Genomic DNA, 25,304 nt, shown 5'->3' on the forward strand with positions numbered 1-25,304 from the left:
AAACCTATTAAGGTCATAGATGCTTAATTGATTTTCAACTGCTGCATGCAATGCTTTGACGCAAGCTTCTGCAGCAAGCCCCCCCCCCCCCCCACTACAAAACATACCTATGCATATATCAGTTCTTCACAGCAGCCTTGCCAATTGGTGCATGATGGTGAAATTTAAAAAGATACAGGCCAATACACTGTGCTAAACTAATATGGTATCATCAACAAATTTACTTTTCACAGTCAAAATTCCCCAGATTATCAAGGTTATACAAGCCTCTAGTGTGGAAGGTCTCAGTTTAACAGCTTTCATACTTGAGTTGGTAGCTTTGACCACTTCTGGAACGTACAGCTATGCCAAGTCTTTCCCTTTTAGGTAAGTTTTAATCTAATGAATGAAGAGTAATCCAAGTTTGTACTAGCTTATTAGCGAGGTATGATTAAATGGGTAAAACATGCGCAGTAGGGCTGTATAAGAATTTGTGATCTGTGGACAAATCCAGATTGCAGTGGGTGTTCTCTTTCCGATAAAAAAAAAACATTCAAAAACATTGATTTATGGTGCAGCAGAACAGTACATTGAACCATTTACACCTAGAATGGATTGACTTGTAGTTTCTCCTCAGAATTATGATGCATTATTCAGCAATCAGGTGTGATGAGAAAAGATACTTTTATCAGATGGAGGGTGTTATCTTGATGGGACAACAAATTCTCCAGACTAATCTACAGGAAGATCTGTGGCAGTTAGAGGGGAGAATTGATAATCAGATCTTTACTTTGAGAGAGAATTTTTTTGTTTTCATTTAGATGAATAAGGCCTCCTCTGTACTTATGGACTACTGAAAGAAGGGAGGGGAGGGGAGGGGAGGGGAGGGGAGTTGGGAATGTGTTTTTGCAACATTTTTATTGACTGGCTTGAAATGATAGACTCAGTTACCAGCTGCTGTTTGTGGAATTTTGATGTGGGTCTAGTGAGAAAGAGTGATCAAATCAGGCCCAAATCAAGAGGTGCATGGATATAATGCTTTAGTTGGCTTCTGATACACCTCTAGATTCTCCTTTCAAATTATTCTAATATCTATTCATTACCCAATAAACAGGTAAAGAGAATTCAGTTCAAGGGTTAAAATATATTTCTCTTAATCCATGGTCTCTCCTTCCTTTTCAGTGCTTGGGGTGAAAATTTCTTCATGTCAATTCAGGGCTGTCTTTTGATCTTGATGTACTTTTACTACACCAGCCGACCTTTGGCAGGTGTTGTTTTCCCAGTGTTGTATGGAGGAATTGTTTATGTTCTAGCATCTGGCCTGACTCCAATGTCAGTGTTAACTAAATTTGCTTCATTTAACATTGGTCTTCTTGCAACAAGTAGGGTGAGTTGCAGGACATTATTGATGCTTTTTTTTATTCTTGAATAGTTTTAACTCTTTTGTTGTTCATAGTTGTGGTAACAGTCATTTATTTTGCTAGAGTCTGAATCAAGAAGCTCATGTCTTATCCCTGGATGGAGTCATCATATTTTTACTTTCTTGCTATTTTTCTGTTTTTTCTGTCATCCTTAGATGATATACTAACTAAAGGGTTTGTCATTCATCGTTAAGATTGCATTGTGCACCAAGAGATGTACTAGTCTAATGCTAGATTCCAGTTATAGAGGTCTGGGATCAAGTTCTGGCCAAGTCACTGTGTTGAGTTCTTGCACAAGACACTTAACTCTCCCAAAGCCCCTCTCTATCCAGGAGTACAAATGGGTACGGGCAAACTGCCATGGACATTTTACCAAATGTTGGGGTTAGAAGAGATGAAAGAGAAACTTTGAATGGACTAGCACCCTATTCAGGGAAGAAGAAGAGTATAAATTTTTGTAATTGTTTCATGTCACTGTACTGATGTTGAATTCCTCTTCAGCTTATACAGATAGTCACTAATTTCCGTAATGGCCACACAGGGCAACTATCATTCATCATGGTTCTCTTGTTGACCTTGGGAGCCGTGGCGCGCATCTTCACCACTATACAAGAGACTGGCGACAAGGTCATGCTTGTGACCTTTCTTGTGTCAGTTACGCTGAATGCCACTCTCACCTTCCAAGTTCTCTACTACTGGAATGTCAAGCCTGACTTGAAGAAGAAGGAAGCCTAAAGACTTGTCTTTTGATGTGTAACATATACTCATACATTTTTAATCCTGTACACCTTAACATCAGTGTGCATATTCTCCATACTGTTCTCTATACATTTCCTAAGGGACTGACAAGGAGAATTTGTTTTACAATCAAGAGCTTCTTTAGTTTGTGATTATTTCCTTCAATTTCGTCTCTTTAAACCTTAGACTCCCAGAAGTGATTAACATTTAACTTCTCCCAATAACATTCACATATTAGTCAGCAAAAAGGTAATGAGAATACTCAAAATTATCAGGTAGAAGTCATTATTTTGATATAACAGAAGATTCTAGTAACTAATTTACAGGGAGATGTGTAGGAGTTGGAGGGGAGAATTGACAATCAGATTTTGCGCATTAAGGGTTAACGTCTGAGTCAGGGGTGACATTGTAAGGAGGAAGTAGATGTTAGTTACTCTCAGGGGTCAAAAGGTTAAAATTCTGGATGAGGTATCTTAATTAAAAACACTGCCCACTTATCCCAGCATTAAAAAGGTGTGGAAGATGTGAGATGAAAAAATTTATGGTGATAAAATGATAGGCATTGGGAATTTTTTTTCTGATATTTGGGAAGGAATTTGACAACTCACAAAGCAATGTTTTTGTGTTTCATCCCTTTGGTCTTTCTGAGGGAAGTTGTGGTAGTCCTCAAGCATGAGAAACCTTTTTCAGTACTTTGGATACAAAGAAATGGCTCACTTTCTATTTTCTTAGATGAACAATTTAACTTGTTTATTCAAAAGACATATTAATTTTACATACCCCTTACTACCTGCAAAGCTTTATTTACAATAACACCTCTTTTGTCTTCGAAGGTTAAGTTATTTCCTCAGTCTATTCTACTATAAATTCTACTCTAATTTTGCTTTAAGGGTGAAAAAAAAATGTGGTAGTTTAGTTACATACAAAGTGAGTTTGCAATGCAGACAGTGTTGAATTCTAAATTTGCATTGTACATGGTGATATTTTCACATTTAATTGTTGTGTATGAAAAAACATTTTGAATGGATTTATCAGAATGATTTACATCATTAATAAAAGTGATTCCCATGAGTGAAAGTTTGGATTGTGTTCCATGTCTCTGTTAACCCTTCAACTCCCATGAGTGACCAAGACAGAAATTCTCCTTACAATATCACTTCAATATCAACCAGGTGAGTAATGAGAATAAAGAAAAATATCAATTTGGGGATAATTAGTTGATCCAATACTAATTTCTCTGAACTAACATTATAAGAATTGTATGGCTGACAGTAAGGAGAATGACAAATTTTATCTGGGAGTTAAAGGGTTAAATCTTTACACCCTAACATCAGCATGCATATATTCCATACTGTTCTAAATACATTTGTTATGCTACTTACAGTAGAATTTGTCAAATGATCAAGAGCTTCTTGAATTCAGGATCATTCCCTTTATTCTCATGACCTTGATGTTTGATCTAAGGGTGATACTGTTGGAAGAAATTAGATGTTGATCACTCATAAGGGGTAAATAGCTCCTTGGAAAGGGAGTAAGAGAGGGTATTATTGAGGTGAACCTAACAGCACTCAGCCAGGTTTGAACTGTGTGGAATAGATCATGCAGATTCTTCTAAGGACATTCGTAATGCTATGCTCATAACTTGAGATTGAGAGACAAAAAGAGGGATAGTTGTTTAAAAGCATTTAGATATTTCTTGCTGCATCAACTGATGGAGAAAGAAAACTTTTTTTCCTATGAAGACATGTTATTTACCAGTCTTATCAAGAATTGTTGAGAATAAAGTTATGTACAGAAGATTGGGAAAAAAAATAATTGTATCCGTCAAATCTTCAATTTTGAGGGATTTCTGGGCCACTGATATGTCACGCAATCTTCATGAAATGCACGAAATGTATTGGGTATTCATCTTTGACCAGCGGTAGAGGAGCAGGGAAGCGCGAGAAAGTGAAAGAGGAAAGTCTTGTGGAAGAAATATTCCATTCCAGATGGCAGTAAGCGAGTTCTTTTTCACTCCGTTGGTTCTCTTCATTGTTCCAAAATATTGCCACGATGAATTTTTCGTCAACTTTAACTTTTTCCACGGTAAGCTAAGTGTTTGGCTATCCAATTAAAGATATATCTATTAAATTAAAGTCTATTAAAGTGTCATTCAGAAGTGATAGGGAAGTGTTAGGGAAGTGATAGGGAAGTACATTTTGTGACATTAAGCTCGAAAGAAATGTTAAAACAAATGCTGGTTAGCAATTGTGCAACATGTAACGTATTTGTCAAAGTCTCTTCGATATTCACTGGCGATTTCGTGGTTACTCTCTATCACCGCTTCCCAAGATGATGAGACAACGATCGATCCATATTTTTATTTTTCCTTTCATTTTCTTCACAGTTGCTTGTCTGAAGATTGCACTCAGCAAATGCCTTGGATATATTATTGTGCTTTTAGCTCCGATCAGTGAGTCAAAAATTCTTCTACTTTTACTCGAGGCCTAATAGTTGTTTACCAGAACGCTGCATGCTTGAGTGACTTTCCAAGAAGTTGATTAAATCATAAATCACGCAGTAGGGTTCTTCTTTCGTTACGCGATGCGAAATGTCTCGGAGGAGAATCCAAGGAAGGGTAGCGGGTATTCCTTTCCTATATAAGCTATAAAGACATAAACTGTTCCAGGGGGATTGGCCTATGAGTCATTTTGGTATGAAAAGGTTGTATATTATGACTGAGTTCGATCAGAAAGGGGCCAGGAGAGTATTAAAACATATTTATCGTCTGAACTCAAGCGAGTGATAGGAAGAGAGTTGCAGAACAAAATATATCATTCGAGCTATATTTTTGGAGGTAATTTTCCAATCCTGAACTCCAGCTTTGATGTGAAGCCCATTTGCGCTATAACAAAGCGTATTGGTTCCAAAACCAATAAATTTTTTCAGTAAACAGGTTCCAAACTCAAAGCAGTTTTGATTTTGGAGGCCACGTTAAAAAATTAATGAAGAAAATGACATGTTTCGGCCTAAATTAGCACATTCAGCACATTCATACAAAAGTTTTAAAAGTGTCACCCTCCAGAGAAACACCATAACAGTAAAAAGACGTTTTACTAAAACCCAATCGTTTTGGGAGACTATTGTCCGATTTGAGTTTTTGGACACTAGTGGCCAATTTTAGATTTTGGACATTAGTGGCCGATTTTGGAGTTTGGATGCTAGTGGCAAATTTTAGATTTGGGACACTAGTGGCCAATTTTAGATTTTGGACACTTGTGGCTGATTTGTGATTTTGGACACTAGTGGCTGATTTAAGATTTTGTACACTTGTGGCTTATTTTAAATTCTGTACAATAGGAACCGATTTGAGATTTTTACACTAGTAGGTGATTTTAGATTTATGACACCAGTGCCTAATTGGAGATTTTGGACACTAATGGCTGATTTTATAATTTGGCTGCTGGTGGCCGATTTTAGATTTGGGACACTAGTGGCTGATTTGAGATTTTAGACACTCCTGTATAATTTTAAATTTTGGACACTAGAGGCCGATTTTAAATTTTTGACATCAGTAGTCAATTTGAGATTTTGGACACTAGTGGCCTATCTCAGGTTTTGGACCCCTTGGCTAATTTTGGACATTAGTAACCAATTTTAGATTTTTGGACACTAGAGTCTGACTTTAGATTTTGGGCTCTCGTGGCCAATTTCAGGTTTTTAGACACTTGTGGCTGATTTTATTTTTAGGACACTAGTTGCCACTTTGAGATTTGGGACACTAGTGGCCGACTTTGGATTTTGGATCCTAGTGACCAATTTGAGATTTTGGAAACATGCGGCCAATTTTAGATTTGGGACACCAGTGGCTGATTTGAGGTTTTGGACACTAGCGGCCGATTTGAGATTTGGACACTTGTGGCTGATTTTAGATTTGGGACACTAGTGGCTGACTTTGGATTTTGGACAGTAGTGGCCGATTAAACATTTTGGACGTTTGTGCCTGATTTTAGATTTAGGACACTAGTATGCCTTTTAGACAATAGTGTGGATAAACGACTGGGTTTGCACTGCATTAATTTGAGAGGATGACAAATGAACACAACATAAGTCTTTCTATTGTCAAATCTGATATGTTGAGATAGCCTTAATCTCCTCAAACATTTAACTCCCAGTTATATTTCTGATTTTTAAATCAGAAATAAAACTGATTTTTCCTCTAATAACAGATGTGGTGATTTTTTCATTTCAAAAATCAAATCTTGTTTTAGTCAAGTTTCCACAGATACTCAAGGTCCTACGAGCATCAAGTGTGGAGGGCCTCAGTCTGGTGGGCTTTGTCACAGAACTGGCAACACAAACAGTAACATTCAGCTACAATTTAGCCAGGGGATTCCCATTCAGGTCAGCAATTTAACCGCTTGACTGTCGATAAATTTGTCGATGGCAAAGATTTATGAAGATACATAACGCACCCCCCCTCCCCTCCATCCTCCTTCCTCTTAAGCCGCGCGCATGCACCTCACAGATTACCTGGTCACTTTCTCGCGGTCAACCAGACTTATTCTCCTATGTGTGAGTAGGCGGTTAGAAAAAGATTCCCTCCAATCTATACAACACCTCCTTTAGGTCATTACACTTCCTGTAGAGGGCCCCATGAAATCCAAAGCGGCCCGAAGATTTCCGAGTACCACATGTCAAGGGCACTTTTCCCTTTAAAGCACTCTGGAGACGCGGTTGTCCCGAGACGCACGGAAAAGTTCCAGGACAACCCATTTTCCAGATACTATTTTTTTTCTCCCTCTGTTATCAGAGGAACGGGAAAGTACGTGGCGAGGTCTTTTCTTCTCCTGTATCGGTTCGAGCTTATAGCGCAAAGTTTTTAATTGGGAGTGAGACTTTGGTCAGAAAGCGCGCGAAATTTTTTATGCACATGTGCGGAAATTGTAAACACTTAACCTTGGCTGTCAGGTTTCTGAAAATCGGGTGTCAAACTAGAACTTTCCTAAAGTACCTCCCTAGGCTAAGTCTCTGCTATGAAATCTCTGTCAGCCCAGTTTAAGGGCTCAAATGAAAGGGTCATGAGTACCCCCCCAAAATTCCAAAACTCTGCAGTCTCGGGGACTGAGAAAATGCGGGCTTTTTGGTATCGAGGATATTTTTTTCTGCAACATTTCACCTTTAATTTTGATATTACATTCTTTTGTTTCAGTACCTGGGGTGAGAGCTCGTTTAAAGCTTGCCAGACCTGTTTTCTTGTTTTTCTGTATTTCTACTACACCAAAAGAACTGTAGCTGCCATCTTGTTCCCTTTCCTGTATGGAGCCATTGCATACGTACTCTTGTCTGGACTAATCCCCATCTCTATTTTGGTTCAACTGACTTCTTTGAACATTCTACTTCTTTCCATAAGCCGGGTGAGTTAATTAAAAGTGATGTTAATAGCTTGTTTTTGCACTTATCAGAGCTAGCGGCACGTTTTATTAATCTAGGGAAGGAGGGGGGGGGGTGGAGTGCTTATTGAACCCCTAGCCAACTGCATATACGTTCTAAAATTTCCCAATGTCCTTTGCGCAATGCATTGGCGCAAACGAACCCTTTTTATTCAACTCTGTCAAACAACCAGAAGAATTTGGTACGAGATAACTCCTCCTTAGCAGGAGATCTTTTAGGAAACCTGAGGACCTTATGTGTCCTGTCTGAGAAACCTCGTTCCTAGCGTTCTCTTTCCTCCTCCATAAGAAAGGGCTCTGGAAACGAAGATGTTGTCTTAGTTGGTGTCTGAGAGCGTGATGCAAGAATTTCAAGGACCAAAATTAAAACGTTTTTTGTCGACATGGAACTTTTTATCCTCCATCAGGTTTCTCAGATCACGGAAAACTTCCGCAATGGTCACACGGGTCAGTTGTCATTCATTATGGTACTTCTGCTATTGTTTACCCACGCGGCCCGTATCTTCACTACAATGCAAGAGACTGGGGACCAATACATTCTGGCTATTTTCACCCTCTCGACCGTATTCAACATTACCATGGTTACACAGATTTTGTATTATTGGAACGCAACCATTGATGCCCAAAAGAAGAAAGAGTAGGAAACACCTAATGTTTAGATTCGCTCGAGAATAATCTAGGAGAACTTTATTTTCATTGCTATTAGCGACTACGAGAAGTCCCTCCATTTCGGCGAAGTCCGTCGAGCGAAAAAAATTTGATGTTTGCATACCGCGGGGAGCTCTGTCGGGCACCTCGCTCCCAGGTCTCGCCTCAACATCAATTTTTTTTCGCTGATTTTTCGCCGTAAAAGCTGGCTGCTCATATTCTATGTTAAAAATTACGATTCAAGGACAATCTGCGAACGTTAAACCCCGCAGAAATTTTCGTGCTTCTTGCTGTTTTAGGGTGATTTTGTTTCGATGCAGACAGTGAAGTGAAGTTTCCACAATTTGAGTGAATTATTTTATTATCAACATCTGTCTACTGAGAAATATTTAGTTTTTGTAAAAAAGCTAGATTTAGAATTTATGAAATTTGCCTGCGCTTATTAATTCTAACTAGTACACGTCTGTAGTAACCTAAATAACTATCTTAAATATTATCACCTGTGGCACAGGCATTTCTTAACGAGAGATCGCATAATTTACGCTTAGCGTATACCTTTAAAGGAACGCATTAACTGCTCGCCAAGCAACTTGAACCAAGAAAAAAATTGTTTTAAAGTTATTGACTGAAACATGAAAACTCTCGAATTTTTTTTTGTGTTGTTACAAAGTTCAAAACACACTTACACCTATCTACCTACTGATTAAATGCAATAAATATTAAATTATATAAATAATCAAATCTCTGAGTGAGTAGACATTGCTTTATGGAGGTTTCGCTCTGTTGCAAGTTCGCCCCCTAAGGTAAACTAGCTCGTCCTCATCTTTATCAGTACAGAAAAAGTACGTTGGTCAGCACTTCAGAATTATAACAGAGCCAAACCAGTTAGATTAAGACTGGAGTAATGTAGCGGATTTGCATCACTGGCGCTGTAGTTATGCGTCGGTTATCCTTACTTTTTTTAACCTTACCCTAACTCTAACATTAGTATGCAGATTCTCCATACTGTCCGCTAAACATTTCCTAAGGTACCGGCAAGGAGAATTTACTTAACAATCAAGAGCTTCTTAAGTCGATCATTTCTTTGATTCTCATGACCTTAATGTGTGATTCGGGGGTGATATTGTAAGGAGAAATTAGATGCTAGTCCCTCTTAAGGGTTATGGGGTTAACGCGGCGGTAGATTTGCAAGTTGGCGAACTCGCAGTAGCGGTAGCGGGCGAACTTGCAATTGGGGGAAATCTCCACATATCTAAACAGTTGGTTTACAATGACGTCGCCGCCGTTGTCGTGGTTTTCTTAGGATTTTTAATACAACGTCGCGTTGGTCATCGACGTGTCATGAATACGCCATTGTCTGCTATGTGAACTTGCAAGGCTCGAGTTAGCCCCAGCAGAGCTAATCAGTGATGGAAAAGACTGGTTTGCCTGTGGAGTGAGACTTGGGTCGCCGTAGAGTGATAACTGAACGACCTCAGTGATGTTGAAGACAAAAGCGACCAGGAAGTACAAGATAACAGGGTACTGCAGGTGATACAGATAACGTGACAGGGGAACAGGAACACGCAGATGGCTGAGGAGAAAAAAGAAGTAAACGAGACGTTCTTGGCTTCTTTATTTCTAGTGTTGCAAGACAACAACATCAAAAAAAAAAAACAACAAGGGCCAGTAAGAGCAAAGGTTTGCGCTCAGATGAAACGTAGCTAATAAGTCAGTTCCCCAAAGTCCATGCTCAGATTCCCAAATTTCAAAGAGAGGATAACACTATTGAGTGGATAAATCTCTATCCAGTTGATAGTGCAGAAAGTTTTGTTGACACTTGTCCGCTGTATAGCAGTTTATCCGTTAGATAGCGTTATCATCCTTGGAACAACCAGGTCTTGGTCTTTAGCGAAACAACTTGCAAGGAATTAAGCTAAGGTTCTAAAGCTCACCTGAAATCCAAACTATGTGCTCGTCGCAACATTATAATAAGAAAAACACCTAATTCAGCAATCGATGTCAAGGATGCAACGTTTCCTGAAACTAAAGCAGTGCCCTGAAAAAAAATTTGAACGCCAGTTATCCTGTCATAAGGGAGGGGTGGGTAGTGCAACGAATGAAAGTAACAGGGAGCAGAGAGCAAGCATAGAGTCACTCACCACAGGGTTCAGTACCGCGACAGCAAAAACAAATCCAAACAGTGATAAAAGTATGAAAATCTTCACCAACCTGTCAAAATTTATAAGAAGCAAACTTCTTTAGATCAACCTCTCACTTCCCCTACCACCATCAAGTCAGAGTTCAACCTTTACACCCTACCATCAGTATGCATATTCTCCATACTGGTCTCTATAGATTTCCTAAGGTGCTGACAAGGAGAATTTGTTTAACAATTAAGAGCTCCTAAAGTTGGTGGTCATTTCCTTTATTTTCGTGTTAAGGGGTGATATTGTAAGGTGGAATTAGATGCTGGTCAATTTCAGGGGTTGAAGAGATAAACAGAAATGTGTTAAGAACTGATGGAAAGCATAAATCTCTGGGGTGAAACCAGATTCTTATAAATACAATAAAAAAGTATTGTATGGAAAACGGTGAGAAAATGAACATTTTTAACTCATTTCATCACTGACCATCTGATATTAGCGCTGCAGTAGATTCCTTCCCATTTGGTGTTTTGCCAGGACGTTGCAGCCGTTGGATAAAATGTGTTGAACCAGGTGTCAACTGTAACATGTAATGAACACTACACAATGTAAAATGTAATCCTAACTACCCTGCAGAGGAATCTCTCTATGAGCTTTGGAGGGGGAGGGTGGAAACTGTTGACTTAAAACAAGCAATATACAACTACACAATGTAAGCTGTACTCCACACCACCCTGCAGAGGAATTTCTCTATGAGCTGAGGAGGGGGAGGGTGGAAACTGTCAACTTAAAAAAGCAATATATAGTATAAAATGTAAGATTTACTCCACACCACCCTGCAGAGAAAGTTCTCTATGTGTTGAGGAGGGGGAGGGTGGAATCTTTGGACTGTAACAAGCAATATATACTACACAATGTAAGCTGTACTCCACACCACCCTGCAGAGAAAGTTCTCTATGTGTTGAGGAGGGGGAGGGTGGAATCTTTGGACTGTAATAAGCAATATATACTACACAATGTAAGCTGTACTCCACACCACCCTGCAAAGGAATCTCTCTTTGAGCCAGGGAGGGGGAGGGTGGAAACTGTCAACTTTCAAAAGCATACACAACTACACAATGTAAGATGTACTTTAAACCACCCTGCAGAGAAATCTTTCTATGAGTTGAGGAAGTGCAGGGTTAAGGCAAAATAACAGCTTGCTCTACATCATTTTTGAAAATCTGTTTCAAATTTTACATGAGCTTTCACCATTGTAAAAATGACTGAAAATGTCTGCCCTCCCCCACAAGGTTACACTTAAAGTCCCAAATGAAACAATTAACTTAATCAGTATTTTATCTCTCCTTGCAGTGCTAGAAGGTTCTATGTTGCAATCTACTCACTCATGTGTTTCAATCCTGTTCCCATTGTCAAAAATGAGACTGTTACACTGATAATCAACAATATTTGAATGAGAAGAGGAATCCAACCATGGGCTGGGTAGTTTGATCCTACAATCTGTGAGGTAGACAAAATGGAAAGAAACAAAGTGAACCTTCATAATATATCAGGATGAAGGGTATTGGAAATAAGTCTGTACTTGTGGCAAGTGGCTTATCCAGATGGAGCTTTCCATAGCATGAAATGACCAGGAGTATTACCCCCCCCCCCTCCCCCCAGCACTTCATCAAGCTTCCTTTAACAATCACCAGTACCCATTTATGCTCCTGGGTGGAGAGAGGCATGGGGAGAGTAAAGAGGTTAGCCCAGGAACATAACACCATAACCCAGGAGGGGTCTGAACCCTTGACCTCTTAATCTATAGTCCAGGAAGATTTCAAGAGATTTAAAACAAAATGACTGGTGAAACAGCACAGAAAAAGTGTAGTACCTTTGTTAAGGGATAAGGAAGTGTAACACCATATCTTGCAACCCTGAAAGAAATAATTTCTATCAATATTAAAATGTTATGTTGAAATGGTTTTTCAACTTCAAAGAAAAAAAAGGAAGATACTGACCAAAAAGTGGTAATTGTTACATAGGTCAACACTCCAGCAATAACAGATCCATAAAACCAACGAATCTGTGAAAATTTGAAGCAAAAAAGAATTTCTGATTTTGAATTTTTTTCACTTATTTCAACCCACATCCCTGATTTAGTTACGCACAATTTACATTTCACAGTTTTTTGATATTTCATTTACACAAGTAGTAATTATTATATTAAACAAAAAGAGTAATATTTGCAAGGTCAAATTTATCTTAGTTTGCTCCTTACCTCTGAAATGCAAGGCTTCATTTTCGCAAAAAGCACTGGGAGGATGTTGACAATCACTCCTAAAAATTTATTCAAATTAGATAAAAGTCAAAGGATTGCAAATATCTTAAACTGTGCAGTTATGAGAATCCATCTTCCAACCCTATCACTATCAATCCCACCACACATCCAAAAATATTGCAAAAGAGATAGTACCCAGGCCAAAACCTTTCACATAGTTCCCTCAGTTATAAATATAAATGAACAATTATTGTTCTCTTTAGGTGAACTGATCACTAGAGTACACTCACCCATTGTAATTGTGCCAGAAACCAAAGGCTGACCAACATATTTCAATTCACCAAAAATTGGAACACTGATTATGTGGCTCTCTAGCTTCAAAGTTGCCCAAACCTGGAAAAAATTTTTTTGCTGATTCAATCTCACTAATAATTAATATAAATCTATAAATTGTCACTGACAGTAGAGTAAGTTGAAGAAGTGATGAAAAGCAGAAAGTAAAATGTTCTTTAAAAAATTCAACAATGTAAACTTACAAAAATGTGTTTTAAATATTATTTTTAATTTTTTTTTAACATATTATCAAAAGAAATCAGTTAAGTGTCATTTATCCCTTGGTTATTGCTCATTGAACTTTCAACCATGTTGAATTCAAATCTATTAAACCCATCTGTCAAGAAAGGTAGTTGCTACATTTTTTGAAAAACTCATCAGAATACTTCAAACTGACATGAAAAGAAACACATATGGCATAAAACCCAACAACTAGTGACAAATTCCAATTCATCTTGGGTACAATGGACAAAAGCCTTTATAATGAGGATTGATTTATAAAATCTGACTTAGAATTCTCATTATTGATTTTTACCCAGTCAGACTACAGAACTATGTACTTACGGTGACAGCAAGGATCAAACATCCTCCCCCAAATGTAAGTAAAGAAACAAATGGTAGGACACAGAAATTAATAAAGATAATCAGGAATGCGCAGCTCCAAACTAAGACTGTTACTCCATAATCCACCCTGTGAATTTAATAGAAAAAGGATAATCTCTTTTGTTTTGTATCTTGTCTTACTGTATGGAATCCAAAACTTGCTTTGAATGACATAACTTATCATTGTAACGACATTTTAAGTGAACATACCAAGCTATCGAATAAAGTATTTTGTGATCCAGTAACAGTCAAATTGAAAAGTGAAAATCATTTTTAAAATGAGAGATTCACAATAAAATTCAAGGTAAGTTTTTTAGGTGGGTGGCTTTTGGTTTTCTTGAGACAAGATTTGATTTGGCAGATTAACTTTAAATAAATAGATTGCCTTCAAGCTCAAAATTAAATTAATATAAAAATATGTGCAAAAAGCTCTAATTTAAATCATTTGCAATGCTTTGAGATACAATTATCATCAGATGTCATAAATAAGCTCCTGATGAGAAAAACAAAGAATTCCACATGAAGATGGAATAATTTTTGCACTTTGAATGGATTAACTGTAGATTTACTGATGCATGCAACAGGCAAAATGCAGAACACACACCTAAGATTCAGAAGCTGCAAACAAGCCTGACTCCCAGCAAGAGCATAATTGATGAGAACAGAGACACTAAAAAAATCAAAAGAAGAAATTTTATACTATTTTTTCTGACATTCTCAGAAATTCTCAAAACTGAGAACTGAAATATTTTAAAAATGTATAGGCATTGTATTACGACCAATCACTGGATTGCATTACCATTTTGACTACAAAATAACAAAAATTAGTCATAGATTGAAAAAACTTTGGTGTAATGAGGAGTCTAATTCAGTCTGTAATCATAACAGTGATTATGTTTGCACAGCAAAGAAAGTGAGGACCATTTTAAAAAAAGTTCTTACAACATCAGCAGCACAATCACTTTAAACAACTGCTTGGTGCCATTCTGCAGGAAAAGCTCAGCCATTGTGTGAAGAGAGGGACAATGTTTGATTGCATCCTGACCATCTGTTGTCCTTAACAAGTCTTCCCCATCTTCTATGTCTGCAAGAGAGCACACGACAACCATAACGCATAAAAATAGTTTGTAAATTTATGACAAAGTGAGCACTTGATCCAAGACTGATCCACAATTCAGGAACTTATAGCACTTTTCATAGACGTGATTGGTTTTATCACTCCTTCCCCTGGCCAGGATACTACATCATTGCAGAACAGTTTGTAAATTTGTGGTAAAGTCAGCACTTGAGCCAAGACTGATCCACAATGTGGGAACTTACAACACTTTCCATTGCATGAAGTGATTGGGTGTATTACTTCTTTCCCTGGACAAGATACTAGTTCATTTCCTCCCCCTCTACTCCCAGCATTTCCTAACAGTTCATTGATACCCATGTAAAACTTCTGGATGGTGAGAGATACTGCAATTTAGAGTAAATTTTCTTGCCCAAAAACACAACATAATAACCAAGACAGGGTTTAAAACCCAGACCTCTCAATTCACCGTCCAGCTTGCTAATTATCAAACTACCACATCTTCTGTGAATTTATTAATGAAAGACTTCCCAAGCTTAATAGACAGCCACTCAAACTTTTAAACTTTTAAATTACAGAAGGTCTGGTAAGAATAAAAGTGATTAAAAACAATCCTGGTCAAGCTTCTGTTTGTGAGGTGGGTCACTTGCAGATGGTTTTTCAACCCCTGCCAAACCCATCCAGCAAACCACACAATGTTTCAAGTATTTCCAAGGATGGATTATTATAAAAAGACAAGTTATAGACTGTGAATGTGAAACCTCATAACTAGATATTTCAGGATGCACAAAATGCAATGTTGTTCCCAAAGGTTATACTTTAAAGACCAAATATCAAAATGAAGTAAAGTGGAGGTTACTGATGATGAGGTTTTGACTAACATGGAGTCAGTTAAATAGGTATCAAGGACAAAATTACAAGTATTAAAATCTTCCAACCTTTGTCATTTCTGCAGAGCTCCAGGTCCATTTCTGATTTAGCATTTTGTTCCTCATCATCATTTGTCTCCATATCATTCAGGGGAACATCTTCCTCCTCTGTCAGCTAAATGTGTCAAAAGAAAAGAATTAAGAATTGTTAAAAAAAAAAAAAAGCAATGTCAACCCCTTGTGGTTGATCCTGGCAACTGTTGAACTTTCGGTAATTGTGAAGAAGAGCTCCCCAAAAAACCTGTCGGCCGACTGTCGACCGACTGTCAGCTGACAATCGGCCGACAGATGGCCGACAGGTTTTGCCTGAAATATAGGCTACCTGTCGGCCGACAGTCGGCCGACAGTCGGCCGACTGTTGGTAATGTGTCGGTAACCTGTCGGTAGCTTGTCGGTAGCTTGTCCGTGAAACGTTAACACAAACCTTAATGTTTTCTCTCGGTTTTCGCTTGAAAACGACATCCAACATGTTTAATACGTTGACAATTGACTTTCAAGATTTGGTGGCTCCTAAAGGAGCCGTTTTGTGAGTGGTGAAATATACAAGATATTTCACTCGTAAAATCGTGCCGCGAACTTCATTGGCATACAGTCATACATCACCATTATGGATTGTTATGTCACGTTAACTGTTCGTTTTTAACACAATTTTTTCTTTTTTCTTAACCTGTCGGTAGACTGTCGGCCAACTGTCGGTCGACTGTCGGCTGACAGTCGGCCGACAGACGGCCGACAGGTTTTTTGGGGAGCTCTTCTTCAAAATTACCGAACTTGTCTGAAGAGTAACATGCTAGCAGAATTCAATACAAGACTTACGACATTTGGTTCAAAGACATCTTGTCTATTAGCTTGATAGCTTCTTTGTAACAGCTCCAGGAAATATAACACTATCAAAATCTGCCAGTTGAGAACAACACATTATAATTATGATAAAGATCAAAATTATTAGACAAAAGAGTACTTAATGAATATTTGGCAACAAATATCTCTAAGTACTTCATCACCCTGTACCTATACATTTAACTTTGGGCACAAGATCACAATCTCTCCCCGCATTGGGTACATTGTTTAACCTGTTAATGTAATTTCGGACATTCTTGAAAATACCTTTTTTTTCTACATGCTATTACAATCCAAACAGTTGTTGCTTGGAGCGCTGTATTCCACCCAGGCATACATGCAAATGACCAGATCTGCTGTGGTTATCCAGCAAAATGAAAAAATATCAACAACCACTGCAGACAAATTTTAAGTTCTTTGCAAGTAGACTCTCTGCAAGATAGATTGATTTTACAAAAGGTCTGCAAAGGGGTTTGACATAAGAAATAAGAAACCATAATTCTCCCATTAAACCCCTTGCAGGCTTATTGACGACTTAAACAATCTTGTAAATAGAATAGGAAAGTAGTAAGTTTTAAGCTTGGTAAAGAAATAGAGAAAGTTGTTTTTTTTCATCTTTTATGAGTGTGGGACAAAGAAAAAATTCTGAGTCCCCATGATGAATCTGATGATGAATCCATGATCCCCTTTTGAAACCTCTACCACTGAGGCACAGAGACTCTATGGTAAGCGAGGTCTATTATGAAGTTCGTATGACATGCATCCTGCATACTACTACAATCAGCAATGTTGATAATCTTATGATTTGTGAATAGAAACAACCTTGTGGGCAAAGCCACTTATGTTACAACACTAACAAGAGCGGCACATGTAGTGACTTAATAGTCAGTGCACTGGACTCCAGGTCAAGAGGTCTAGGTTCAAGACTCGGAGCAGTCATTGTGTCATTATAAAGTAAAGCTTCCTCAGTGGATGGGAAAAAGATGCAATTTAGGGGAAAAAAATGGTGTGATTTATGAATAAATTGCACCAATGAGAGTCAATCAGATTACAAGAATCACCAGAGATTTTAAAATGGATATAATAAATCACTCTATTTTGCAGCAGATGATTTTTGTATTCTTGGGGAAAACCCTTTCCTCTTAACTAACAGTACCTCTCTCCATCCAAGAGTATGAATGGGTATCTGCAAATTGTCAGGGAAGCCTTGCAAAATTGTGGGGTGTAACCTTGTGATGGACTGGTATCCCATCTAGGGGGGGATACTCCTAGTCCCTTAATGCTAAGGAAAGCAGGATTAGCCCCACCTGGGTGGGCCACTTAGCTTAAGTGCAGACTTAACCTATCAGAGCCTGCTTCCTAGATAATCATTGGCAAAACCAGAAATCACATCTAGCCTTCATCTTACCTGTACAAGAGTCTCGGTCAAAAGTGCCACTATAACAGGCAAATATCCTGATTGAGAAAGGTCCAATGGAAACCCTAGTAATAAAAAGCATATCTTTTAACATCAAACTCTTAGTTTTTAAAAAAACCTAAATCCAAGACCATTTATGATGGTAATTGAACTTCTTGTTGTGCAGTTTATGCTGAAATCATATGAGAGATTTAAAAATCACCCAAGTGCCAAGCATGAGTTTGATTTGAAACCACAAGTACGATTAATCAGACCAAAATTGCACAACACTAAGTTCAATCATCACTTTCTTAAACTCATTTTGAAATTGTAAAATTCATTGCTTGAGAAACAGGCCAAATGTTTTTTGATCCAGTACTGAGCTGGTTTGTATAAAGTTGCAAAAGTTGTTCTTCATTTTCCTGCAATTTGATTGGTTTCCTTAAACAAGCTACTGATTGTTTTATAAAGTAAAGCTTCCTCAGTGGATGGGAAAAAGATGCAATTTAGGGAAAAAAAATGGTGTGATTTATGAATAAATTGCACCAATGAGAGTCAATCAGATTACAAGAATCACCAGAGATTTAAAATGGATATAATAAATCACTCTATTTTGCAGCAGATGATAATTTTGTCGATGTTTATCCTATCACTGTGTACTGGTAGTGCCTTGAGGAACCTTAAAGCATATTCACAAATATAAAGACCCATCAAAATACTTCTTTCTGTTCAGACATGGGCCTCCTGTTTGAACAACACTGCAGTCTATCTCAAGACAAGTTATTTTCAGAATAGCAATCGAAAAATATCAAGCAATCAAGACAAGTGATGAGAATTAAGAAAAATATCAATTAGGGGATTACATAAGTTGATCCAAGACCAAATTCTCAAGTCTAACATCACAACAATTTTGCAGCAGACAGTAAGGAGTTTACCTTTGATATCTTGGGAGCAAAAGGGTTAGAGCCACTCACCTATAATACCAGTTCCCAAAACGGCTGCAATGGTTGAAAAATCTAAAACGTAACACCAAGAGAACGAATGCAATGAAATTTTAACAATCATTTAAGGCGTTATGCGGACATGCTTCCCACTAATAAGCAAATTTGAGTTTGAGAAAAACCAGTTTATCTCGGGCAATAAGAAGACGAAGCAGTCACTGCCGAAATAAGGGAAGTCCGCATGCTCATTATTAATTTAGTAGAGTAATTTAGGTGTTGCAACTATGTTAAAAAGTTTGTAACTTCGTACCGAAAAGCAGTTTGCTTGGAATTAAACTTACAACATTGAAGATACACAAGAAGTTTCCATTTTCTTCCCCCTTTACTGCCGATTGTTGAGCTCTGAAAATCGAGGATTTCTGAGAGCAGATTATCTTCATCGTTTCCACATTCCTCTAGCTCAGCTTCGTCCTCCATGTTTTGGTTAGTGCGCAGGGCGTTGTGGGAAATAATCATCGAACAGTTCCTTACCGGGGGTGGGTACATACTGGCTGGGTATTGCGTGATATTTCAGGGAGAAACCGTAACCAGCTTTAACCCTCGAACTCCCAGATGTGATTAACATGTAAGTTCTCCTTGTAATATCCATACATAATCCACCAAACAGGTAATGAGAATACTCAAACTTCTCAGGCAAAAGTTGTTTTCTTGGTCTAACATCAAATTCTTGTCATGTTACTTATTTTCAAGGAAATTTGTGGGAGCTAGAGGGGAGAATCTACGATCAGATCTTGGGAGCTAAAGGGTCAACCGCACGTGATAAGGGTGGGATGTAAAGTCACCTTCCCACTGGTGAATTTTCCCCTGTTTTTGATCAACCGGTTTTTGCTTCTGTTCCTCAGCAATCTGTTCGCTTTTTGTGTTTTGTGTTTTGCGTTTTTTTTTTTGACGACGCTTTTTGGCGAAAATTTTGTCATGTAAAGCGAAACCAGGAAAGAAAGATTGAAATATGCCAAAACTGATTAAATGTTTCCCGCCCCAAAAATACACTAACAATGATAGTTTGAATAAATTTATTTAATGCAAAGATCATCAACAGCATAAAAATCAAGCAGACGAGCAAAATAGATCAAAGGGAAAGCAAAATTTAAAAAATACAGTAGCATTTTTCACATCTCATGTTGTAATCGCGAGGAATTCCTGCAGGAAAGCTAAATGTCTGATTGAGTAATCTAATGTTCTCCTCTCTGATCAGTAATCCGGGTATATAATTTGTGCACTGTTCAATATTTAAGGATCAAACTGAATATTTTCGTCAAGCGTCGCCAGTTCACACTCGTTCATAGAAAAGATGAACGAATTCATTTGTACTTGAATATGACATCTATTTGGAAGCAAAAAATCGTTTTGAGGCTTTGGTCTTTCGCCATAATTTCTGCTTTTGCTTTTTTCAAGTGAAAGTGTGGAAAGATGTCCTTTAGATACAGGGACATTTTTGCGTCGTACTGCTTTTCCGATTTCAGTGGACACACCAGCCCGTGATTTTTGCATACATCATTGTCGGGGTACGGAAAAGGTACACGCAACCCAAAAGCCAACACGAACACTTTTATCGTTCCTTTTTCTACCATTTCACTAGGAGTGAAGGACATGGAGGCATTGATGGTTGAACCAACTTCTAAAACGCACGGATCCGATGAGCAGGAAGGGATATCCACAGATTCGATATCCGAGTACCCTCCACATTTTTTGAACGAGAGTTTCTTGCCAACTGCCAAAGTGCTCAAGGTGGTGAGGATGCAGACCAGAAAAATGCTGGTTATCTTTACAGCCATTCTCAAGTAAAAATAACTGACTGTCAACTGCAGCAGCTCGATAGAATTTTACCTTCACTGATCACTGCAAAGGTTCCTATGCCAGGATTACTCTTGCTCATGACTCAAAGTTCTCATCATCGAACTTGCGCTGGTCATGAGATGTAGGCAAATCAGAAGATCAACCTCCACGCTGTCCAAACGAGTGCGACGAAAACATTGAACGTGATCAACCCAGCAACAGCATTCTGGGATAAAATACCAAATTCTCAAAACTTTCATATCAGAAAATATATAGAAATAAGTTAAGAGAATAAGCACTTGATGTTCAGTTCAATGTCGTGTAGTTTTCTTAGCATTTCTACAGGTGAAGATTTACACGTGAACAAGATCAAAACATGCATGCACGGTTTTTCCCAGGCAAATATTTTCAAGTACTTAGTTGTTCACGATCAATCACGTTTTCTGAAATTTGTTCGAAGCTTTAATTTCCGCAAGGAGGTTTTGTGAAGTTTAATTCTAGGACTAATAATAATAACACGAAATCCAAACTCGTCCAGCAATTCTGGCCGAATATATTTTTCTTGTGAAACTGTAACTGATGGTACATCACGACATCATGGCGAGTGCTCAATAATTTCATAACGAAAATTATGACCGCCATCTTTGATTTTAATAGCAGCGGAAGGTCGGAAAGAGAAATAAATTTGTACCAAGGGGGGTGGTCAACGGTTAAAAAACAAGGAGAGGGGTGGGGGTGGGGAGTGAAGATCACGCCCTTCCCCCGCCTTCTACCCTCTCCGTCCACTCTAACTCCAAATCAAACATGCCCGGTCGGATAAACGATCGTGGGATTATAACGTTAGCTCGCGCTGATAAGACTCTTGCACCGTTAGCTACATCACGAGAGAAGCTGGACTTTACAATGAGCGTGCGCCTCACGTCGCCTTAGGAACTCAGTCTGTATATGGGTATTGAGGTTTAATAAAAAATAGGAAATACAGTGGAAACTCGCCTAAGCTCATTATTACGGCCTCTTTTTTTGGCCCGGAAAAACGGCCCTACAATTTCTTGTCATTATTGTTATCACTATAATCATTTATGTGTGGATCACTCTGACTCTTCAAAGTTTTTCAACGCTTTAAAAGATGCGGTCATCGGTCAGATACAAAATTAATTGAAACTCAAATATTGTTCAGTTTTCGGAAGCTCATCTCCAACGACTCGTACTGGATGTCAAAGCAAACTACCACCTTTCCATTTATGATGAGAAGTGCCATTTCAGCGACCAACAGAATCCAAGGAAGAGCAACCCTAACCGGAACGGAAATTTCGACCTTGTTCTGGATTCTTGGCTGAAGTGGACACTTTTGGCCCTGGGACAGCGTGGCATAAGGATTTGACTGAGGTAAAATAAGGCGAACCTTGTAAGAGTGCACTATTGCATACACTCTCAGTTCTCCTTCAAAGATTTTTTTTGTTGAAGTTGAACGTGATGGTGCCGTTAACAGTGGTATCTCTGTGGAGATTGCATGGTTCCTTCAGACAGGGAGAGATGTTTACCGATTTCAGTGAACAAACTGCCTTTCCTCTGTTAGTACATCTTGTGTATCTTCTGACTCATAAGGAGCATAAGATGACTCAGCCATATCCCGTATGGCGTGACATGGCGTATGGCGTGACATGTGTGCTAGACCACTGTTATCTTTCACTTATAGATGCGGTAGGCGATTATATGTTGAATTTGAAAGAGACTACAAAACATTTGTTCGTAGGAAATACTCTTTAACAAATCTAAAGGGATTAATAATGACTTGGGATGGTTAAGATTAAAACAGATTATGACGAAAGAACTCGAAAAATTAAGACTGGATTTCTCAGATAAATAAGGTAAGTTATGCTACAGTAGCATGATACCGCTGCTGAAAGAATCACGTGAGTAACACAACGTTGCATGCTTAATTAGCCGATGAAAAGCGCCCAGAAGTCTACCAGCTGCGCAAATCCCTTTTTACCTATAACTCAAGCGTTTTCACAGTCATGTAAAGCGACTGTTTATTGAGTCTCTCCGGCGAGACGGGAGGAGAAAGAAAAGACAGGAGAGGGGAAGCGAACAAGAAACAGAAGTTGAAATACGAGCAATCGTATGATAAAATGCCTATCGTCTTAGTAAGGACGCGCCAGAGCGGAAAAATATTTGGCTCTCTAGTATTTCGTACAATTCAAGACTATTCAGGATCAAGAGGCCTGCAAATGTAAACGAAATGTAGACTTTTCGATCACTTGCTTTTTCTACTGTAAATGTCCACATGAATAGGGCTTGCGAAATATATTTTTTAGTCTTGTCACGAGCGTGCATGGCGTAGGACCAAAAAAAAAAAAAAACTAAAGACAAGAAAAAACTCGGATTCCCCACGAGGAATGAAGCCTAAAACTATCCGATTCCGTACCCCAATGCTTTCTTATAAGCAATCTTTGCACACATGGAAAATTTTAATGAACTTCGTCACCGAGATCCACAAAGACATGGCCACGCGGCAGAGTATGGAAAAAAACTATTCACTCGATTCCTGAGGACTCGATCGTAGAAACTGAGATTGCAGTAACCTAAAAAGTCCTTCCTCTCGTTCCTGCAAATAGGAGTTTTATGAAGGAAAGTGATAAGACGAGACATTTTATCGAGAAAGCCTTGTTGGCCGCAAAGCTCGTGTAAACCGAACCTACTGTTATTACTTCGCAAGGTGTCTAGGTATTGTGTCCCTTCATGTATTGTTTCCATAAATACCACGTGAGGTATCCAGAAAACACACGTTGATTTCAAGAGATGGTACGATAGTGGTGTGATTATGATCCGGTTTATCCTGTGGGCGTGCTCAATCGATCTCGCCACGAGTTACAAGAGGAAATATACCAATATCTCTGCTTTCGAAAGCTACTTGAGAAAGATGGAAATCTCTGCTGTTATATCATAAAATTTTTCTAAAGGAAGCAATATCGTTTGAACGATCCATTCGTTTCGGCTGAGAATAAAGAGAGAAACCGAAATATCGCCTGCGCTGTTGCGTGATTAAGTCCATATTAAAGCTCATCAAGAATGCAAAGATTTCAATGTTTCACAAAAGTTTGCATTTTACATTTTTATCAAAAACTTCAGGGATTTAATGGTATACTACATTAATTTTTCTCTCTAAAGAAAGTTTTCACTGATCATTACGAAGCTTATTTTTTTCGACAAACTAAATAACATGCAATTACTGACAATAGAGTTAGTGTGTCCGGAAACCGAAACTTGTTCGGTAAAAAATTATACTTTACCGCGCATACATAACATTCGTTATTCTTAGTGTCTTTGTACTTAAACATAATCAGCTTCTTAAAATCTATTTTCTAAGACGTCGTCAAAGTCTATCCAAAATTGAGCGAAATCAAGGTATAAACATTTTTGCTAACTTCAGGATCAATCTTGATTAAAGACTTTGTCCCGTCGTGTTCAAAGTTCCATTTGTAGTTGACAGCGTCAAATCCATCAAATTAATTGCTAACAATTATTTCAGACGAGCTTGCGATTCTTGCCGGGAATTCAAAGCAAAACACGTACTTGCCATTTTGGTCGAGCATCTCCATTTTCGCTATCAGTTGAGTGCTCGGGTACGCATCCTTTATCTCGAGCGAAATGACTGTCTTGTATTCGACGTTGGGCTTCAACGGACATTCAAGTCCATGGCCAGTGCATGCTTTTGGTTGATCCAGTGGGAAAGGCAACCAGGGAAGAGAAGGAAGTTTTCCATACACCTTAATCAAACTATCATTTGTAATTTGCTCTTGGGATTTGAATGTTATCGTGCCATTCACAACGCTTCCTTTCTTGAAAACGCATGGTTCGCTCGGACACGGTGTGATGTCGACAGAAACAACAGTTCCATACGCTTGTGTTTCCTCAGGGCACTTGTCGACATGAATAATTGTTCCAGCTACCGAAGAAAAAGTAAACGCCACAAGGTATAACAGGACGACCTTTGCTTCCTTTACAGCCATTTTCAGCTCTGTTTCAGTAACACCGTGCTGCACCAGGTTTGATCCAAACAGCGAACGAAAGTTATACTTATACGATGTTGCGTGACATCGTGTGACATCACGTGACATCATGTGATGTGAAGCGCACGCTCAAAATAAATTTGTTCCGAGGATCTTGCATTCTTAGCGTATGAATCAGATCCTCAAAGAGGGAGGAAGAAGGGAACTAGTAAAACAAGGATGAGATAATTCATAGAGAACTTTGCAAAACCGTCCGAAAATGTATGATATCAAAATAATCGATGTTTTTCGCATGATAATCATTGGGTCCCAGTCTCCCAGAAGTACCCTATACTATCAAGTAGTCTTCGTTAGACAAAAATAATGAATTGTAGCGAACTTTTCGAGCCACAGAGACTCTACGGTGAGACATACCTATTACGAAGTTCACATGACCAGCAGTGTCGATAGCGTCATGTTTGTAAATAGAGGAACAGAGATGGTAAGTTTTGAGTTCGGTAAAGAAATAGAGAAAGATGCTTTTTCGTCTTGTCACGAGCGTGAGATGAAGAAAAAATTCTGAGTCCCCATGAGGAACTGAACCTAAGATCTTCGGATTCCGTGCTCCGATGCTCCACCACCGAGCTACAGAGACCCTACGGTGAGCGAGGTCTATAATTACGAATTCATGTAACACGCGTTCTGCATACTGCTTGGATCAGCAATGTCGATAGCGTCATGTTGGTAGATAGAAT

General features: G+C 38.5%; 4 protein-coding genes across 4 annotated transcripts in view; 2 read left to right on the forward strand and 2 right to left on the reverse strand.

Moving 5' to 3' along the window:
* LOC113673154 (mannose-P-dolichol utilization defect 1 protein) overlaps positions 1-3,209 on the forward strand; it is a 4,329-nt gene extending 1,120 nt beyond the window's left edge. The window contains exons 3-5 of the mRNA XM_027189523.2: positions 234-366; positions 1,162-1,366; positions 1,902-3,209. Coding sequence (XP_027045324.2) covers positions 234-366; positions 1,162-1,366; positions 1,902-2,135 — 572 coding nt within the window. The 3' untranslated portion in view covers positions 2,136-3,209. The remainder of the gene's footprint in view (positions 1-233; positions 367-1,161; positions 1,367-1,901) is intronic.
* Positions 3,210-4,050: 841 nt separating this feature from the next.
* LOC113673210 (mannose-P-dolichol utilization defect 1 protein) lies at positions 4,051-8,959 on the forward strand. Its single transcript, XM_089209499.1, has 5 exons — positions 4,051-4,223; positions 4,525-4,590; positions 6,389-6,521; positions 7,330-7,534; positions 7,978-8,959. Exons 1-5 carry the CDS (start codon positions 4,127-4,129, stop codon positions 8,209-8,211), a joined length of 735 nt encoding a protein of 244 aa, XP_089065625.1. The 5' UTR covers positions 4,051-4,126; the 3' UTR covers positions 8,212-8,959.
* On the reverse strand, positions 8,562-19,219 carry LOC113672987 (uncharacterized). Its single transcript, XM_027189334.2, has 17 exons — positions 19,063-19,219; positions 18,755-18,796; positions 17,793-17,866; positions 16,361-16,441; positions 15,554-15,659; positions 14,483-14,624; positions 14,145-14,210; positions 13,502-13,628; positions 12,895-12,997; positions 12,605-12,663; positions 12,345-12,409; positions 12,218-12,260; positions 11,730-11,844; positions 10,831-10,924; positions 10,360-10,429; positions 10,153-10,256; positions 8,562-9,791 (listed from the first exon to the last, which is right to left on the reverse strand). The coding sequence occupies exons 1-17, from the start codon at positions 19,196-19,198 to the stop codon at positions 9,527-9,529; spliced, it is 1,692 nt and encodes a 563-aa protein (XP_027045135.2). The 5' UTR covers positions 19,199-19,219; the 3' UTR covers positions 8,562-9,526.
* A 4,419-nt stretch (positions 19,220-23,638) lies between these two features.
* Positions 23,639-24,675, reverse strand: LOC113673192 (NPC intracellular cholesterol transporter 2). Its single transcript, XM_027189566.2, has one exon. The coding sequence runs from the start codon at positions 24,568-24,570 to the stop codon at positions 24,067-24,069; it is 504 nt and encodes a 167-aa protein (XP_027045367.2). The 5' UTR covers positions 24,571-24,675; the 3' UTR covers positions 23,639-24,066.
* Positions 24,676-25,304: the final 629 nt, after the last annotated feature.

The sequence above is a fragment of the Pocillopora damicornis genome, chromosome 6 (assembly GCF_964200805.1).
Source record: "Pocillopora damicornis chromosome 6, jaPocDami1.2, whole genome shotgun sequence".
NCBI classification, from domain to species: Eukaryota; Metazoa; Cnidaria; class Anthozoa; order Scleractinia; family Pocilloporidae; genus Pocillopora; species Pocillopora damicornis.